Source organism: Schistocerca cancellata, chromosome 3, assembly GCF_023864275.1.
Source record: "Schistocerca cancellata isolate TAMUIC-IGC-003103 chromosome 3, iqSchCanc2.1, whole genome shotgun sequence".
NCBI lineage: Eukaryota > Metazoa > Arthropoda > Insecta > Orthoptera > Acrididae > Schistocerca > Schistocerca cancellata.
The window spans coordinates 266,948,713-266,970,155 of NC_064628.1; the positions used below are offsets into that span (position 1 = coordinate 266,948,713).

At 40.5% G+C, this 21,443-nt stretch overlaps 1 protein-coding gene across 1 annotated transcript in view; it reads left to right on the forward strand.

Moving 5' to 3' along the window:
* LOC126174924 (glutamine-dependent NAD(+) synthetase) overlaps window positions 1-21,443 on the forward strand; it is a 239,696-nt gene that overhangs the window by 207,102 nt on the left and 11,151 nt on the right. Inside the window, exon 14 of the mRNA XM_049921364.1 lies at window positions 9,830-10,006. Within this exon, the coding sequence (XP_049777321.1) occupies window positions 9,830-10,006 (177 nt within the window). The remainder of the gene's footprint in view (window positions 1-9,829; window positions 10,007-21,443) is intronic.

The following is a 21,443-nucleotide window of genomic DNA, read 5'->3' on the forward strand; positions in this document are numbered from 1 at the left end:
TGTGAGAGGCAGATTTCACAGCTATATCGAAGTCTTCCACAACTGCAAGAAGATGATAAGTTGTGGAAAGCCATTAGGCATGCTGTTGAAAGCAAAACGCTAAGTCACTCTTAAGAACAGTACCAATTAAAATCCGGAATATTGTATCAGAGGAAGGATGAAGATGATGTTTGGAAAGTTTGTGTTCCAAATAAATATTTAGAATCACTAGTATGGTACACTCACTTGAATTGGGGTCATTTTGGTGCCGCTAAATGTACAGCCAAAATAGCACAATACTGCTATCATCCAAATTTGGGACGTATAGCTACAAATATTCTTAAGAAGTGCAAAATATGTCAGAAGGCGAAACACATAAACTATTGTCGGAAGATAGAATTACATCCTATCATCCCACAACAACCTTTAATGTTGGTGTCATGTGATGTCTGTGGGCCATGTCCCATGACACGTGGACGGTTCAAATATGTATTGGCTTTCTATGATCTCTTTTCAAAATATGTGAAATTATATCCTTTGAAAAATCTCCACGTTTGACCCATGTTACGCAAATTTATCAACAACTATATAACTGAGCTTGGCAAACCTATTATGGTCTTGACAGACAACGCTGCTTATTATACAAGCAAAGTATGGAGAGACACTATGAAAGAACAAGGAATCCAGCACATTTACATCTCAAGATTTTACCCTTGTGGAAATCCGGTTGAGAGAATCTTCCAAGAGTTGAACCGATTTTTACGGACGTACATACCCAAACATCATTATAAATGGATCGATTGGATTTATGAATTTGAGAAAGTGTATAATGACTTACCACACTTATCGACTGGTTATTCACCTAACCAAATAGTATTTGGTGAAAGTATTGTGCCAGAATGGATGAAGAAATTACCTGCGATAGAACAAGAGATTACCAAGAAAGAAGATATGGTGAAGGTGGTCTACGAAAACCTGAAGCATCAAGCACAATTGAGAAAAACCCGTTTTGATAAAAATGTGAAGAAAGTAGTCACATATGATGTAGGGGAAGAAATTTTATTGAGAAATCACCCAAAAGCATCAACCAGGAAAAGACTGAATAAGAAATGGCAATATTTATATACAGGCCATACAAATAATGAAAATATCTCATGAAGGAAGCTACCTCCTGGCAGATTGTGATACTGATGTAATTAAAGGCTTGTTCCCTCACATAGACCTGAAGAAATATTATCAATAATGAGCAAAATATAGATTCAAGAAACACTGAATGATACCAAGACTACACTCAGTGGACTAAATAAAAGCACCAGTGGATAAATACGTACTTATACTAACTTACAAAGAAAATTAAAGAATGTACCGATGATTTCCATGAGATACCTTCTTGGTATCAGCAACAATGTCGACGCTGAAATACGATTTATCCTCTCACCGAACAGCGAGGGTGGATGAGTTAAAAGTGGAATTAAGAGGAACGGAAAAGGACCAAATCCTCTCTGGTTAAACAAGTGGCCTAATAAGGGTTTTGGCCTAGGACGCCAATCGTCGAACCCGGCTGTGATCCCTGCCTTGCACAGTCGGTTGAAGACTGAGGGCTTCATCCAAGAAAAAAAATGTGGTGTGAATATGAAGTGATTAGTGCAAAGTGTTTCTAAGACAACCTATAAACAAATGTGGAATTTAGTTAAGGGCATTTTGTCTAGGCTCATTAACTCAACTTAAATATTGTAGAATGTATGTACTGACTTGTTGAGTGAATATGAGAGTGAGTTTATTCGCCGAAACAAATACCCTCTCCTGTCACTGTACAAAAAAAAAAAAAAAAAAAAAAAAAAAAAAAAAAAAAAAAAAAAAAAAAAAAAAAAAAAAAGGCCTGTTCTGTCTGGAACCCTCTTCAAGACATCGCAGTCTGGGGGGCCGTGTAACATTACGAGTCAAGATAGCTGTAACGGAAATTGAATAGTGCAAAGTTATCATTAAAAACGCACGCCGCGCGATTTGTGACGATTTGGTTGGTCACAATAGTAGTAACATGCTTTTGAATACAATTAAAATATAACGGCGATACCTGTTTAGTGTTATTGGAAATAATATTTAGTAAATTAATGAGTAAGGTAGCCGATCCTATAAGAAGAGGTGAAATTGGGCATATTAAGGTGTTTTGCTTCATGTCGACTAAGCCGATTATACGGCGTCTTTTTTTTCGTTTACTCTTAGAAAGAAAACAAATAAGTAACGAAGTGCTAATCGTGCGTTGTGAAAAATATAGGGGCGAATTTTAAATAGCTACAGTGTATAGTCAGACTAACAAATGGACATTCAGTTACGCGAAATAGCGGACAGCGAAGTGTGGTCATTAAATTGAGTACACCTACAGGGCGGTCAATTCCGGGATAAGTCTATTCGCATCTCACGAGGGCCGCGGTATTGAGACCGTTTTTTTTTTCTTATTATATCACGGAGAGCGGGCTTCAATTTATAAAAAGGAGAAAAGCTGTATCATTATCATTGACTGTTGGTGTTAAGCAACCAAAACTGTTCATCAAAGGGTTTCGGTGAATGAGTGGTGAATGCGAAATGAAACTGTGAACGAAGTTATATTAAATAAAGCAGAAGAGACAAGACAGTTTGGTCGTATCTGTTATTATTCCATCAACCATAACATTTCTTCTCGTTGTACGAAGCCTTTATAGACGATCGTTATGACAATTTGCTTTGAAGGGATCTCGTTACGAGTTAAGTTTTGGGGACCTGGTCAACAAGGGATAGTTCGTAGATCTTAACTACTGCAGCTATTCTGGAATCAGGTGCTACCATGACCGTTGTGTGTTGTCAATGGCTTATCTCATGCTCTAAGATCGACGCGCCTTTCCTCTTGGTATAACGGTGTCTCACGGTAACAACGACAACGCCGAAGGCGAAGGAAGATACAGTAGAGTACCAAATGTGATTTTCACCTGCTTTATTTCTTTGTTGATTGTCCTTTGTGTCGACGTACCTCGTTGTGATACTGGATGAAAAAATAGGGGGTGAAAGTGCAGAACTGTCTACTGTAAATGATGTAGTCGACAGGTGCACAGTTGCGTTTCACAGTTCTTTACTTTCACTGTTCACAACACCCCCCACCCCCCACCCCCACCCCTCCCCCCAATAATACACAGTTATATGGCCAGTGTTGTTTAACTTTCAATAAGCCTCATTAGTAGGTTGCAGGCAAACATCCACTGTTACAGTAGTTTCCTGCTGAATAACAACCTAACCAAACAGTTCGAAGTCTTTCTTATAAATTTAACAGACACTGTCATTGCTTTAACACATGGCCTATTGGTGTAACACTTATTTCACAGTTAAGTTAGTGCATTATTGTTATTCTACCCAACACAGGTTTCTTGTCCGAAACTCGGCCATGGACTGACTGTCTCAGGGCCATGGACTGACTGTCTCAGGACCAAAAAATTGTGCCCTAGTATATCCTCACAATAATAGGTGCTGAAACTACACATTGTTTGATGTTTAATTTACAGAAATTACAATGAAAACCCACTTCCTTCAATTAACTGAATACATAGGTAACCTCCTCCTTTTTAACAGTTTCTTCTACTACAAGAGTTGGGCCGAAGTATTTGTTTAAATGATGAAATTAACAGACATTTCGCAAACAATACTTTTGACAGAACTATTAATTACTTTGGAATTAACTAAGGTCTGGCTTCGCTAACATGTTTTCTAATAGAGCCAGATAGATGCTTTAAGAATACTATTAGCTGTTCATCCAAATGTTTATAATTAGTACAGACTTTATATGTCAACAGTAGAATTTAAGTTATGAAACAATTACTGGTTTCACCCTATAACAAAAGATACTAACTAGGAATAGTGAAAATAAATTAGAAAATCAATTGCATATAAAACTAAGCACAAAATTAGATCTGGTGTTATATTCTTTAAAACTGAGGGCCAACCTTTCTCTTTTATGAACATGCAGATTATACTCATGTATGTTAATGGTAATTAGTCAAAAATGAAAAAATGAATTTTAAGGAGGCAGATGGCAAAACAAGAAGGGAAGTAAAAATATCCCAGCTTGCTTTGTCACAAGTCGTAAAACTTTTTGCCGCAGAATGCCGGATTTCTTCAGAAAATGCCATCAGAAGTGGTTGTATTGGCAAATTTTTGTAAGAACTTGCTAAGGCATAACAAGAGATATCTTAAAGTTTAAATGCACCATTTTTTTGTAGATCCACAGTGAGGAGATTTTCGAAAGTGAGTTGCAGAATTTGTGTTATGAGATACAGTTAATAAAAAGTTTATCATTTGGTTATGGCAAAGAATTATTGAGCAGAGTGAGAGGAGTTGGCCACCAAGAAATCCTGTAGGCTTCTCTTAAACTATAATTTATTAATAGTTAAACTTTTTTATAGTAATTGGTAAGCTAATGAAAAATTGTATTCTTGAATAATAGCTACATTTCTTGACCAAAATGTGTGATTTTATCTTTATGACGATTGTTCTTATTCTGTGTATTTATTTTGTGAATTTAACTGTTGATTTGAAAAAGAAATGTATATTTCTTATGACAAATTTCATTATGAAATATACCAAGCAGCATTAGTTACCATACACAAGTCTTTCAGCAGGCTTCCGTAAGACCTTCTTGAGATAACACCAAAATAATGTGCATTTTTGCACCCAGAAACTTCAAGAACTTAAAAGTATCAGTGTTATTAAGTAATCTTTTTGCATGACTCTGCCAAATAAATACTGGTACGTCATTGAAACATATTACATTCATACAGAAAAGTATCCTTTAAGATCCTAACAGTATTCGTGGTCAATAACAAAAGTGGATTTAAAATGAATTGAGCAATTAACAACTATGTTATTAGAAGTAAAAATAATATCCATATAGATTATGTGCTACTGTTTAAGATTCAGAATAGACTTCCATACTCTGTTGCAAAATTCTAAAATTGGTAGACATTGGTGAAGAAATTGAAAATCGAAGTAGAAGTTTGCATATTGTAGATTACTGGTCATGATTCAAGTTTCACAAACCGTCAAAGATAATCAGTTTCCCAATAATAATAATCATAATTGTGTTATTATTATTATTATTATTATTATTATTTCTTTCCTTTCTCAGACGTTATGTCTGGTTAAAAATGGAAAGTGACGCGGACCTTGATCAAGCGTGACTTCCTTTTAACTGTACGGTATATGTTACATTGCGTTTAGGAACTTTCGGGTAATTGAACATGTATCAATAATTACAGATGTATCAATAATTACAGATTTCTGTAGCTGTATATATACATTTTGATGTAGCTGTATTGCGTTGATGTATTGGTGGATATTGTGTGGTATGACTCCTGTAGTTGATAGTATAATTGGCATAATGTCAACTTTATCCTGACGCCACATGTCCTTGACTTCCTCAGCCAGTTGGATGTATTTTTCAATTTTTTCTCCTGTTTTCTTCTGTATATTTGTTGTATTGGGTATAGATATTTCGATTAGTTGTGTTAATTTCTTCTTTTTATTGGTGAGTATGATGTCAGGTTTGTTATGTGGTGTTGTTTTATCTGTTCTAATGGTTCTGTTCCAGTATAATTTGTATTCATCATTCTCCAGTACATTTTGTGCTGCGTACTTGTTTGTGGGAACGTGTTGTTTTATTAGTTTCTTGAATGGCAAGTTGTTGTTGTATTATTTTTGCTACAGTGTCATGTCTTCTGGGGTATTCTGTATTTGCTAGTATTGTAGATCCGCTTGTGATGTGATGTACTGTTTCTATTTGTTGTTTGCAAAGTCTGCATTTATCTGTTGTGGTATTGGGATCTTTAATAATATGCTTGCTGTAATATCTGGTGTTCATTGTTTGATCCTGTATTGCAATCGTGAATCCTTCCTTCTCACTGTATATATTGCCTTTTCTGAGCCATGTGTTGGATGCGTCTTGATCGATGTGTGGCTGTGTTAGATGATACGGGTGCTTCCCATGTAGTGTTTTCTTTTTCCAATTTACTTTCTTTGTATCTGTTGATGTTATGTGATCTAAAGGGTTGTAGAAGTGGTTATGTAATTGCAATAGTGTAGCTGATGTATTTATATGAGTGATTGCTTTGTGTATTTTGCTAGTTTCTGCTCGTTCTAGAAAGAATTTTCTTAAATTGTCTCCCTGTCCATAATGTAGGTTTTTTTATGTCGATAAATCCCCTTCCTCCTTCGTTTCTGCTTAATGTGAATCTTTCTGTTGCTGAATGTATGTGATCTATTCTATATTTGTGGCATTGTGAACATGTAAGTGTATTGAGTGCTTCTAGGTCTGTGTTACTCCCATTTCACTACTCCAAATGAGTAGGTGAATATTGGTATAGCGTAAGTATTTATAGCTTTTGTCTTGTTTCTTGCTGTCAGTTCTGTTTTCAGTATTTTTGTTAGTCTTTGTCTATATTTTTCTTTTAGTTCTTCTTTAATATTTGTATTATCTATTCCTATTTTTTGTCTGTATCCTAGATATTTATAGGCATCTGTTTTTTCCATCGCTTCTATGGAGTCACTGTGATTATTCAATATGTAATCTTCTTGTTTAGTGTGTTTTCCCTTGACTATGCTATTTTTCTTACATTTGTCTGTTCCAAAAGCCATATTTATATAATTGCTGAATACTTCTGTTATCTTTAGTAATTGGTTGAGTTGTTGATTGGTTGCTGCCAGTAGTTTTAGATCATCCATGTATAGCAAATGTGTGATTTTGTGTGGGTATGTTCCAGTAATATTATATCCGTAATTTGTATTATTTAGCATGTTGGATAGTGGGTTCAGAGCAAGGCAGAACCAGAAAGGACTTAATGAGTCTCCTTGGTATATTCCACGCTTAATCTGTATTGGCTGTGATGTGATATTATCTGAATTTGTTTGGATATTAAGTGTGGTTTTCCAATTTTTCATTACTATATTTAGGAACTGTATCAATTTAGGATCTACTTTGTATATTTCCAATATCTGTAGTAACCATGAGTGGGGTACACTATCAAAAGCTTTTTGGTAATCAATGTATGCATAGTGTAGCGACCTTTGTTTAGTTTTAGCTTGATATGTCACCTCTGTATCTATTATCAGTTTCTCTTTACATCCTCATGCTCCTTTGCAGCAGCCTTTTTGTTCTTCATTTATAATTTTGTTCTGTGTTGTTGGTGTTATTAATTTCTGTGTAATGACTGAAGTTAATATTTTGTAGATTGTTGGTAGGCATGTTATGGGGCGATATTTAGCTGGGTTTGCTGTGTCTGCTTGATCTTTAGGTTTCAGATAGGTTATTCCATGTGTAAGTGTATCAGGGAATGTGTATGGGTCTGCAATGTAACTGTTAAATAATTTAGTTATATGTGAATGTGTTGAGGTGAACTTCTTTAGCCAGAAATTTGCTATTTTATCTTTTCCAGGGGCTTTCCAATTGTGCGTAGAATTAATTGCTCGGGTGACTTCATGTTGCAAAATTATCACTTCAGGCATTTGTGGTATCATCTTGTATGTGTCTGTTTCTGCTTGTATCCACCGTGCATGCCTGTTATGTTGTACCGGGTTTGACCATATGTTGCTCCAGAAGTGTTCCATGTCTGTTATGTTTGGTGGATTGTCTATTTAAATGTGTGTGTTATCTATTGTTTGGTAAAATCTCTTTTGGTTTGTGTTGAATGTTTAGTTTTGTTTCCTTCTATTTTCACTTTTTTTGTATCTTCTAAGTCGTGTGGCCAATGCTAGTAATTTCTGCTTCTTTTCATCTAATTGCTCTATTGCTTCTTGTTGTGAGATTTTACCTAACCTTTTTCGTTTTTTGTCTGATATTTCATTTCTTATAAATTGTGTTAGCTGTCCGATGTCTTTTCTCAGTTTTTCTATTCTGATCTGTAGCCTGTGTTGCCATGCTGGTTTTGTGGGTTTCTTCTGTGTGTTGGTTGGTTCTGATCTCTGCCTAGTGTGTATATTTAGTGTAGTGAGTGCTCCTAAATAAACCAGTAGTTGTAACTGTTCCATAGTTGTATTTTCATTTATTTTGTTGTGTGTGATTGTGTTGATAGTTGTTATTGTTGTTTCGACTTGTGGGTTATTTGGTGGTCTATGCAAGAATGGTCTAATATCTGTATTTGTGTCTTTGTATTCTATATATTTCAGCTGAAATTTTTCTTCTATATCTAACATGTGTGTCACTTCGTGTTCTATTTGTGCTTGTTCTGGTGGCTGTCTTAAGATTTTGTTTTCCTCTGATTGTTTAATTGATGCGTGTTGTTCTTTGTTTGTTTGCTCTGGGATGTTTGAGTCCATTACTGAATTTTCTTCTTCTGATTGCACGTTATTTTGTTCCAGTATTTGTTGTACTTGTTGTTTGATGTTTTCTAATTCTGACTGGGGTATCCTGTTTTTTTTTATTATTATATGGATCTGATCAGCCAGTCGTTTTTCTGTTAAAAATTTTAATTCTGGGTATCTGGTAATAAATGTTGTGTATACTTGTGATCTGTATCCGGTTGTGTTGGTTCCTAAGTTTGTTGCTTGATAGTAACAGAACATGAGATGTCGGTTAACTTCATCTGACCATCTCATCCTCTGTCTTTGTTTTCCTTCTAGGGTGGTTGCAGGAAGCATATCCTGCAAAACACCTCTATTTGGATTTAAATCATTTTCCATATGCCTAGCAGTGTCGTTACCATTGTGGACGGGCATAGGGTTCAAGCGTCGTCCCTGACCATGACAGCGCTTGTCCAAGGCTTCATTAGTTCTGTCCTGAACCAACTAATCACACTAAAGGGGGGGGGGGGGGGGTTTAGCCGTTAGCCGTATTAGTGGTTTGTTCTTTTTGTCGCCTTTTACGACTGGCAGAACATACTGGAGGCCTGTTCTTTTCCCGGGCCCCCACGTGGTTTATTTTTATTTTTATTATTATTATTATTATTATTATTACTACTGTTATTACCCTCACTATTTTGTACAATGGCATAACTTTCCAAAAGGCCACAAAGACAGCATCCAATGTTGCTGTAGTCCTTAATTACTTTCAAGAGACGGCAACATTTACTCAATCTTTTGTTGAATCATTATCAGCCGTTCACTACCAGTCATGATTTGACATCATACCCAATGGCTTCCCACCCTGTGATAGCAGGGGTAACACTGCTGTGCATCACCAAGACACTGGAAGAATGGGACTTCTCCACATCTCCACCACACTCGACAATGGTCATCTGTGGTGATACAGGCTCATAATTCATTGCTGAACACAATGCAGTGCCATTCATCACCAGTCCATGCTACCTGGCCACAGAACCAAGCAACAGTTAGTGTTATGGTGTTAATGGCAGCCTGCATACAGGATGATAATTTCCTTGTCTGGATGCAGCTAGTCTCCGGCCAAGGGTGTGGGAGGATACAAAATGTTGCAGGTAGTCTGTTACTTGTTCTTGGATGGCAGATACAGATGTGAAGGTGTTATGATGTGCTTGGTTCACAGTACCGTGATCCTCCCTTGTCTTGGTCTCAGCCAGAACCTTGATGACAGATTTACCTGCCCTCATCATTAACGCACTCTTCTAGTCATTCTACCTGTCAAGGATAATTGTTAATTGTGTCATTTACTTACGAACTGATGTGTGTATATGTATGATGATACATTGACATTCATCCATGTCTTGTGGGTGCTTCACTTTTTTTGCCGGACAGTGTGTTTTATAAGAAAGAATGCTGAATGTAAGTTTGACATAAGTTTTATCACTGCTGTAATAAGTAAGCAAATGAGTGTCCTCTAGTGTCAGTTTGTCATTCTCCATTTTTTCTTCCTTCCTTTCAGGTGGCAAATAAAGTTAAGCACTTTTTCCGATGTTATGCAATCAATAGACACAAGATGACTGTACTCACACCAGCATGCCATGCAGAAAGTTACAGTCCAGATGACAACCGTTTTGACCATCGACCATTTTTATACAATGTTAACTGGTCATGGCAGTTCATTGCTATTGATGAGCAGGTGGGTAACTTTCATGTACCAAAATACAAATAGCATTTAGAGAAGGTAATTGCCAGAGACCGGATTATATGCATTTGCATATTTGGCTCCTTTTCACCGGTTATTGCCTATTTTAACTAAAAACTAGTGACGATGCATATTTTTGCTCTGTTTACAGTATTTAAAAATTTAGACTAGCTGTTTCTAGCTCAATATAGTTTTGATGTCTCACAGATTGACCACAACCTAGAACTCTGTGCAATTGCTAACAGATACCACGGCCTAGTGAAATAATTGCAGAAGAGGAACAGGAACAGGCAGACAGAGTCAATGCTCCTGCACCCACGCCCCCAGTTAGTCCTCTCCGCTGTCATACTGTACGCGTCAGCAACTATTAAATTAAGCTCTGCAAGCCTTTAGTCACACGTCCATTGTCCCAGTTTAGTTTTCTGTTTACTTGTACACAGTTGAATGTGTTTATGACGTGTAGTGTGCAACGTGTTGTGCGGCATGCCGCCCCAAAAAAAAGAAATGTCATTTCATGGATAGCTGACCATCCTGGAACACCTCTACATATGACGGAATTGTTTTATATTGTCGAGTTTGCGAGAAAAGTGTTTCATGCAAAAACAAGTTTCAAATAGACCAGCATGTCAAATAAGTCCTCAAATCGCAGGAATGCAAAAAAAAAGGACCACGACAACACCTTCTGAAGACAGCAAGTTGCAGTTGCAGGGAATTGTCCTGAGGTAACCAAAAAAGGCAGTTTAACATGGATCTATGTACTGCAAGCAGTATTCCTCTTCACAAACATACAATCCTCAAGGCTTTCTGCACAAATATTGCTTAAATCAAAATACATCAGATGAATGGACATTGCATTAAAATTACATACTGACAATTTACATAAATGTTCTGGAAGAAATACGCAATGAACTCAAGGACAGCATTATCTGGATTTCACTTGATGAAACTATACACACTTGTGGCCATTACATTGCAAATTTAATTGTTGGTGCTTTAAAAGAAGAGCCTTCTTCTTCCTATTTAGCGACCTGCAAAGAACTTGAAAAAATAAATCATCTTACGATCACCAGATTTGTGAATGAGTGTATTAGAAAAATATTTCCAGAATCTTCTGCAGATCAAAGGGTGTTTGTGTGTATTTCAGATGCTGCTCCCTGTACAATCCAAGCAGGAAAAGCCCTCAGAGTATTTTATCCCAATTTGATTCATGTCACATGCTTTGCTCATGGAGTACGTTGCCTTGCTGAAGTACAGTCCACATTCATGAATGTAAATAAATTGATTTCATCCACAAAGTAAGTTTCTAAAGGCTCCTGCTTGCATCAAGACCTACAAAGAAATACTACCAAACCTGCCTTTACATCACGAACTAGTGGTAACTCATTGGGGTACATGGATCGAAGTTGTGTTGTTTTACAATGAACATTTAGAGGCCATTAGAGCGGTAGTAAATGACTTGGATGGTGCAGGGGCTTTGGCAGTTTGCCATGCAAGGAAGCTTTTAATGATTTCAGTATTAAAAAAGACATTACTGTGATTAGCACTCATTTTTCCCTTATACGTGCAGGTATTAAAAAGCTTGAAACTCAAGGTTTGGCTTTGAATGAATCTATTCAGTTAATGAATAAAATTATTCTAGTGAGCTCCTCATTACTGGAGGTATTCCCAAGAAAACTTGAAGAAAAGTTTGAAAACATATTAAACAATAACCCTGGCTTTTGAACCCTTGTACCAAATTGGTATTCTATTAATGGGACGGGTGATCTTTTGCCAGAAACAATAAGTGCCAACATAGCACCCAAATTCAAATACTGCCCAGTTACCTCAGATGATGTAGTATCGTCCTTTTCTGCAAATAAAAAAAAATAAAAAAAAATATGTTTTGAGTGGTTGAAGACAATCTTACTATTGAATTATCAAAATATCCACGGGTGTGCTGCCTGCCTGTAGTGTCCAACGGGCACAATATTTTGGCGATCATACATGTCGCCATCATCAGGTGAACTGACGGACTGAGCTCCTGTGAACGTGGCGGTACGGAGATCCGTATGCTATGGCTGCTCAGAGGGAACTGGGTTTGGTCGCGGCGGCGGCCGATTTAAATACCCTCTGCCCGCGGCGCGCTCCCTCCGCCGTCCGCGCCCCGCGCCACGGTCGCGCGGTGGAACAGATTGCGACGGCGTCTGAGATGACGTCGGTGTGATGGCCCTGTCCGCCGTGGTCGTCACAACTATACGTTTGCTAGATTTACTCTTGATTAACCCAATCGCTGGTTCCCAAGCCTTGCTAAGATTATAGCCACAGTCACGGTTTATGAGGTCGTCATTGGTGCGAATTTCGATGGCCTCTCTAACAACGCTGTCCCAGTATCTCGACGTCTGTACCAGAATCCTCTGCGGTCATACTCCATGGCGTGATTTTCCGACAAACAATGTTCAGCGACCGCCGACTTGCTCGGATACATCAGTCGAGTGTGCCTCTGGTGTTCACGGCATCGATCCTCGACGGTACGCATTGTCTGACCAATATACGACTTGCCACATTGACACGGAATCTGGTACACGCCGGCCTTCCTCAAACCGAGGTCATCTTTGGCGCTCCCCACCAGTGAACGAGTTTTATTTGGAGGACAAAACACAGTTCCGACCTGGTGTTTCTTCAGAATGCGGGCGATTTTCCCCGAGAGTGCGCCTGTGTATGGAATAAATGCAGTGCCTACCTCCTCCCTCGTGACTTCATCCATCTCAGCAGGTTGTGCTGCAGTGGTAGGGCGGAGAGCACAAATGTTTGGATCAATAGTTGGTTGTTTATGTTTACAATAGCAGAAAAATGTAATATAAGCTGTAAATGATGCTTTGGTCCAATAGTGTTAGTTAAAAGTTAATGCTGTTCAAAAAAATTCATGATTGTGTTTTGTTTTTTAAATAAAATATTAGAGTTTTTAAGCATGCCCCTGTGTGTGCGAAATACCCCAAAGTTGGTCCTGTACATATCAATTGTTTGACCCCCCAGGGGGTCCACAACTCTCATGTGGATACATGCATGGCGAGCATGGGACCCCGAGCTAGTGCGGCTTTTTTTCCTTTCCAGGCTGCATACGTTCCTTTTCCACATCCTTCCCCCTCCCCCCTCCTCCCCCCCTCCTCCACCCCCCTCCAGCACGTCTTCCCTTCCCCTTCCCCCCCCCCCCCCCCCCCCTCCCTGGGAGAATGTTTCGTGCCTACATCCAGAGATGGTTGCTTGTAACTGTAAGACAGTCTTTCTTCTTCGCTTTTTATGCTGGAAAGTATCTGTCCTTCCTTTGTCCTCCTCTTTTCCTTGCCTCTTCTCTTTACCCTCTTCTCTGATGCAGCGCTTGAGACGTCTCTTCTTTCCTTTCCTTTTCTTTGCTCCTCCCTTCCTTCCCCCCCCCCCCCCCCCCTCCCCCACCACCGTCTCCCTGTGCGTGTCTGAAGGCCGACCCACGCGTAGCCGGTGATGGAGTAACGTGTAATTCCCTGCCCCGGGTAGAGAGGGAGGACACGTATGTACCCCCTGGTAACGGCTAGGCCCAGGGAGGGGTGATTACCCGAGCTGGTACCTTCCGAATGTGCCGATTGGTCCCTCCATCCATTTCTCGGGAGGTGTGACCTGAGATGTGAACAATCACCTAAGGCGGGAGTGCCCTCAGAGAGGGCCCCCACAAGGAAGGAGCGTGCCATCTGAGATGCCGGTAATCATGGGGAATACTTCCGCAATGTTTTCCTCTACATCTACAATGTCTGCTCACAAGCGAAAGTTAAATGAGTCTCAGCCATGGACAGTTCTTCCATCAGTGCCACAGTTTCTTGTTTCTCGGTTGGACGAAGGTCAAGACTTCTCCACAGTCAACCCTTTCATTATCCAGAAGGGTGTCGACGCAATTGCAGGCCCTGTAAAGTCTTATTCCTGATTACAAAATGGCACCTTGTTGTTAGAAACAGTCAGTGCCCCCCAGGCACGAAAATTGCTGCGAACGTCACTGCTACACAATTTCCCTGTCCGGGTGGAAGCGCACTGCACTTTAAATTCATCATGCGGGGTGGTTTATACACATTCCCTCGACGGATTGTCCGACGAGGAATTTGAAAACTACCTGTCTGACCAGGGTGTAACGGCTGTTCATAGAGTCGTGAATAGGGTTGACAAGGACTTGCTTCCAACTCATACTATCTTCTTCACATTTGACAGAGTTCAACTACCATCGAACATTGAAGTGGGCTCTGAGATAATTTCAGTTCGCCCTTACATCCCCAACACTTCGCGTTGCTATCGGTGTCAGTGGTTCAATCATACCAGCCAGTCGTGTTCCAATCTGGCCAAATGCGTTGTGTGGCAAGGATACCCATGAGGGTGCTTGTCCACCTCCATCCCCTCGTTGCATTAACTATATGGGTGACCACACTGCTTCCTCCAGAGATTGCCCCATTTCCCATTTTCAAAGATGAACGGCTTATCCAGGAAATCAGAGTGAAGTAAAAGGTGTCTACATTCGCTGCTCATAAGTTATTCGCCAGTCGAAAGACCACTCTGCCTCCGGCAGGTACATATAGTACTGTCCTTGGATCTCCTCGGCCTACTAAGGAGGCAGCCACTCAGACTTGTGATCTCACCTTTAGTGCCACGGTCGTCAGATCAGCCAGCGCAAAGATAGCCCATTCAACCTCCCCACTATCACCTACTTACTCTACGGCTCACCCGTCATCGGCTTCTGCTAAACCATGAGTGCCAGAATCAGACACCCTGACTTCCATAAAGGAGCCTACTTGTGAAGATTTTTTACGTACCTCAACAACACAACCATCAATTCCTCCCTCATCTCAACGTCCTGTTTCCAAGAAGGCTGATAAGAAACCAAGTTTCTCTCCTCCTCCGCCACAGCATGTCTCATCTACAGTGCTACCTGGCGATAACCGCCCTCGGCCATCTCCCGTGTCGCCAAGGTGCACTGCTGGCGGCCGATCTACTGGCTGATTGCTGGTGGCAGGAGCTGCCCCTGAACAACCTATGGATCAGGATCTTCTGCCTTTGGCCGGATGCTGTTCCACGCCGTCGGCTGCCAGCTCTCAGCAGTCGTTGAGTTGAAAGCAACTGTGGTGAAATTCTTCCCTTTGCTGTCCACCCTATGTCAATTACCCATTGGAATATTTGCAGCATTAGAGCCAGTCGGGATGAATTGTTGATCCTCTTATGATCTTACTCACCAATCATCTTCTGTCTTCAGTAAACAAAGCTGTGTCCCCATGACCACTTTGTTTTCCCTCATTTTCAGTCAGTCTGGTTTGATCTCCACTCTGTTGATGGCACTCTAGCACATGGGGGACTTATGATTCTTCTCCATGATACTGTCCATTATCACGCAATCCCCTTAAACAGTTCATTCCAAGCTATTGCTGTCCGTCTTTCCCTTTCTGGATACACCTTCACTCTTTGTACCATATACATTCCATCATCCACACCAATGGCAAGAGATGATCTCCTTGGTCAGCTCCCTCCCCCCTATTTGCAGGTTGGGGACTTCAGTGCCCACCACCTGCTTTGGGGATCACCGCTTCCTTGTCAGTGACGTCTTCCACCAAATGGATCTTCTTTGCCTCAAAACTGGGGAACTACATTTTTGTCTGCCTCCACAATGAATTTCTCTCATTTGTACCTTTTGGTCGGTTCTGTTCAGCTAGCTCGGCACTTTGAATGGTTCACTCTTGCTGATACACACTCAAAAGACCATTTTCCATGTTTCCTTAGATTGCAGCCACAACTGCCATCTATGCGCCCGAGATTCTGGAAGTTTGCCCATGCCAATTGGACACTTTTTTCGTCTCTAGCGACATTCGATGACTGTCACTTTCCTAACGTCGATGATCTGCTCACTCACATTACAGAAGTTATTCTTACAGCCGCAGGATGTTCAATACCTTGTACCTCCGATATGCCCCGGCGCACCCCAGTTCCTTGGTGGAACGAGGCGTGCCGTGACGCGATACGTTAGCAGCGACGTGCTCTCCGCATTTTCTGCCACCATCCTACTTTGGCCAACTGTATCCGCTATAAGCAGTTACGTGTGCGATGCCGTCACATCATCCGCGATAGGAAGAAGGCAAGCTGGGACTTCTTTACTAGCTCTTTTAACACCTTCCTTCACTCCCTCCTCAAAAGTTTGGAGTCACATTCGACGGTTATCTGGTGTGCCTAGTTTCTCCCCGATCTCTGGGCTCACTGTCGCACGTGATACCTTAGTGGACCCCGTCACAATTTCTAACTCATTGGGTCAACACTTTGCTGAGATTTCAAGATCTTCAAATTACCCGCCAGCCTTTCTCCCGAAGAAACGTGCAGCGAAACTGCAACCTCTTGCTTTCTCCTTTCTCAATAGCGAAAGCTGTAGTACTGTTTTATTCATGTGGGAACTCCAACATGCACTCTCTTCTTCTCTCTCTTCCGCCCCAGGACCGGATGATGTACACGTCCAAATGTTGCTGCATTTATCATGCCATAGTCTGAGTTACCTCCTTCGCCTTTATAATCGAATTTGGATCTACAGTGCTTTTCCCTGAAGATGGCGGGAAGCTATTGTCATTCTTGTTCTGAAGCCTGGAAAGGACAAACGTCTCCCCTCTAGCTATTGCCCCGTTTCTTTTAAGAGTCATATATGTAAGGTTTTGGAGCGTATGGTGAATTGCCGTTTAACCTGGTGGCTGGAGTCCCGAATCCTTTTAACACCTGCTCAGTGCGGTTTCCGAAAGCGTCGTTCTGCAGTTGACCACCTTGTTGCTCTCTCCACTTACGTCATGAACAATTTTCTCAGGAAACGCCTAACGGTAGTAAAATTTTTTGATCTGGAGAGAGCATACGATACCTGTTGGAGGACAGGCATCCTGCGCACACTGTTCTCTTGGGGCTTTCGAGGTCGGCTGCCTCTTTGTATTCATGAATTTATGGCAGAGTGCTCATTTAAAGTGCGGGTGAACACTACTCTCTCCCGTACTTTCTCCCAAGAAAACGGGGTACCCCAGGGCTACATGCTAAGTGTAGTACTGTTTGCCATTGCCATAAATCCAATTATGGATTGTCTCCTTCCCAATGTCTCGGGCTCCCTCTTTGTGGATGATTTTGCGATCTATTACAGCCCTCAATGGACCAGCCTTCTTGAACAGTGTCTTCAAGGTCGTCTCGATCTCCTCCTCTCTTGGAGCATCGAAACCGGCTTCCGCTTTTCTCCCAGTAAGTCCGTTTGTGTCAATTTTTGGTGTCGTACGGAGTTTCTTCCGCCTTCCCTACATCTAGGCCCTGTCGACCTTCCGTTCGTGGACGTCGCTAAATTTTTGGGACTTATGTTTGACAGAAAACTGTGCTGGTCCTCCCACGTTTCCTATCTTTCAACTCGCTGCCTGCAATTCGTCAACGCCCTCCGTGTTCTGAATAGTACCTCGTGGGGGGCAGACTGAGTGGTCCTTCTCCGCCTATATCGCGCCTTAGTGCGCTCGACATTGGACTATGGAAGCATAGTTTACTCCTCTGCTTGGCCGTCTATTCTTTGGCATCTCGACTCTGTCCACCACCGTGCATTGCATTTAGCGTCTGGAGCTTTTTACACCAGCCCTGTGGACAACCATTATGCTGAGACCGCTTACCCTCCACTGTCCAATTGGCGAGCTGTCCTTCTGAGTCATTATGCTAGCCATTTGTCTTCCGTGACTGCTAATCCGGCCCATGACCTTTTTTTCAACGCCTCCTTGGATTTAGGACATGCAGGCCACCCTTCCTCTCTGGTACCACCAGGAGTCCACTTCCATCAACTGCTACGTTCTGTTTCCTTCCACTTTCCTAAAACTTTCTTGACAACTGGGGGTACAGCACCACCTCGGCTCCGTCCCCGGACCTGCCTGCTCCGTGACCTTTGTCAGCTTCCCAAGGATGGTACCCCTTCTCTCGTTTATTGTCGGGCATTCGCTGCTCTATGCACACAAATGAAGGATGCCACATTTATTTACACTGATGGCTCAAAAACATCATTTGGTGTTGGGAGTGCCTATATTGTTGGCTACACCCCTAATCGATTTCGGCTTCCCGACCAGTGTTCAGTTTTTACTGCGGAGCTTTACACTGTTCTCCAGGCTGTCCAATACATCCGTCGCCATCAGCAAATACAGTGTATTATATGCTCAGATTCGCTCAGCTGTCTCCTCAGTCTCCAAGCTCTCTACTCTGTCTACCCCCTGGTCCACCGGATTGAGGACTGCCTCCACTTGCTGCACTTGGGGGGTGTCTCTGTGGCATTCCTGGATCCCAGGACATGTTGGTATTCGGGGAAATGAGGTGGCCGATATAGCGGCCAAGGCTGCAGTCTCTCTTCCTCAACCTGCTGTTCGCATGGGTCCCTTCGCCGATCTACAGAGTGTTTTTATGTCGTCGTGTTGCTCTTTCATGGCATGCACATTGGTCTACACTTCCCAATAATAAATTTTGGGACGTGAAAGCTCTTCCCTGTGCTTGGACCTCTTCCTCCTGAATTCGTCGTCGGGAGGATGTAATTTTAACTAGACTCTGTGTAGAGCACTGTCTTTTAGCCATCGACATCTCTTAAGTGGTGATCGTCCCCCACTTGTCCCCATTGCTCTCAACTGTGGATGGTGAGACACCTTTTACTTGACAACAGCAAAGAAGGAACAATTCTTGTAATATGGTATGTGTTCCCTTTTGCAAATTTTTCGAAAATAATCACAGAAAGGCCCCCTTCCCAACCTCCACCAGAAAGTATTCAATAAATGATATCAGCGTTCTAAATATACTGATTTTTCGCTTGGCTCGTGCTCTTCTTGTAATTGATATACACTGGTTCGACTTCGAGATTAAATACACGCAGTAACTACCATGTTTTTTTATTATTTGATTTTGCATATTTTGATGATTTTCATGCAATTTTTAAAAGCATTTTTCATGCATAATTGCATGCTTATTTTAGAGTTTTTATGATGTATGTGATCTGGTCTCTAGTAATGACAGTAGTGTGACCCAATTAATGACTTTGTGAATGCTTCACTGTATCCATCTACAGGAATGTTCCCTCATTCCAAATGCAGAACTTTGACTAACATTCATTACTTTCTGTCACTTGACTGAGTCAGAATCCAAACTTTATTTAGAAGAATGAAATTTATTATGTGTTGAAATTGTATTATTTTAGTGATTACATTGATTATTTGATGTTGAATAAATATTATTATTATTATTGTTATTATTATTATTATTATTAGTAGTAGTAGTAGTAGTAGTAGTAGTAGTGTCTTAGGCAGCCAAACTCCACTTTTCCATTGACGAGTGACAGGAAGTACATACTGAGATGGAGAGATTCATCACAAGGTTTATCATTTCATGGCACACAATTGTTTCATAATATAGGTGGGTGGAGAGGAAGGGGTGTTGGGCTAGTAGGATAGAAGACCAGAAAGAAAACATGTTTGTGCAATAGTCCTGCCTTCACACAAAATTAATGCAGGGTGGCACATGAAAAACTGGCCATTACTACAGACTGCTCACCAATTATGCATGAATTGTACTTTTACAAGTAAATGGTCATTAGATGGCCAATAGTGCTAAAAAAAGGTTCTTACTTAAATAATATACTGCATTAGTAGACCCTTGAGTACTTTAGATTCAAGAAGTTGCTACAGTGGATCACGATGAATGTTGACAAACAATGGTATGACAAGCTGTCTGTAAATCTCTTTTTCAGTAAGACTCTGCATTACAAAAACATACTAAAGTAAGCCATGACAAGAATGTTCGGGCAATATACAGATTGTGTAATTTGCCTCCACCAAATATTAGCGTATGATGAGTTATCAAAAAACTATACATTTTAACTATACATTTATTCATTTCTTTGATTTTAGGCTGCAGAATAGATGCAAAAAAGTGGATATTATGGGTATGTATCTAGGAGGAACAGTGAACAACTGACATTGAATGGAAGTGGGATGTAATTTTCTATGAAAAAAGCAGTTACTACATCTCTGATTTTGCCATTTGCAGTATCAATTTACAAAGGAGCCTCAGATTCAGAAAGTAGTTTTGAATAATTCCTGCAGTCAGTGTTTTATTTATATTGCCTTAGTCGAATCTTGAGTGACAAGTCATAGTGTACGCATCTGTTTAAGGAGTTGCGTATTCTGACTACTGCTTCGCAGTATATCTATTCGCTCATGAAGTTTGTTGTAAATAATCCACTGCATTTCAAAAGTAACTATGAAGTACACAATTACAAAACCAGAAGGAAAAATGGCATTCATTACCCCACATTAAGGTTGTCTTTAGCACAAAAAGGGGTGCACAGTGTTGAAACTAAAATTTTTGGTCACTTACACAGTGATATAAAATACGTTAACAGACAGCAAAGTAAATTTAAAAAAAAACGAAAACTGAAAAAATTTCACCTTGACAACTCCTCTGATTCTGTAGAAAATTGCTATTATTATAATGTGTAAAAGATGGTGGGGTAGGAATTGCCAACTCGCATCTGTCTACTTAATAATAATAAAGCAAAACAACTTATAAATCTTCTGCCTGTAGCCATATTTACAAATTAATTTGGGATGTCTATAAAATTCCTTGTACCACAATATTACGATGTCTTGTGCAATTGGTCTATCTAACAACTGTTTAACTGACTGTCATCACTGGTGTGTTCCAGCAATATACAGTATAGAGTGAAACCACTTGGGTTGCTCAGTGCCTGGTAGCAACCTGAATGTAAGACACCCATCACAGGTAGCAGGATTAGGTGATAATGACTTGGTGCTTAAGTCAGCATGTAGTGGAGTTGACTGCAGCAGTCAAAGGTTTTGTGATGGTCTTGTTGAAAGGAACAAAAGCTATAATCAGTGTGTAGTATGAAATCCTGTATTTGTGCCTTGATGCTGAAAATGTGTTTAGCAGTAGACAATTTGTGAATTAGTCAAAAATAACCATCCATAGTATTGAGGAGAACCTCTTGTTCTCTCAACTCCCTGTCTGCTGATCTACACTGTATCTTGGTACAAGTGCTTACAGAGAGGGGGGTAGCTTTCTTTCACCATATAAATAGGATTAAATCTCCAGTTTATTGAAAGTTTGTCAAAAGATGTTTCTTTTCACAGTCATCAGAATATAACAAAATTCAAGTTCCTACTGATAAAAACACGAACTTTTCATTATTGCAATAGTGAGTAGTTGCAAGACTTCCTCATCTCTAGGTTGTGGATGTGGTTCAGCCATTTCTTTCCCAAATTCTTTCACTCTGTAGTACTACACCAGCAAGGTATGCATGAAAGCTTCTGTGTCTAGTTATTTGTCATATTAATCATAAGGAAGTGTGATTAACTCATTCAAACCCATTGTTTGGCAGTTTTTTAGTATTGTTTGGTGGTCTAGGACC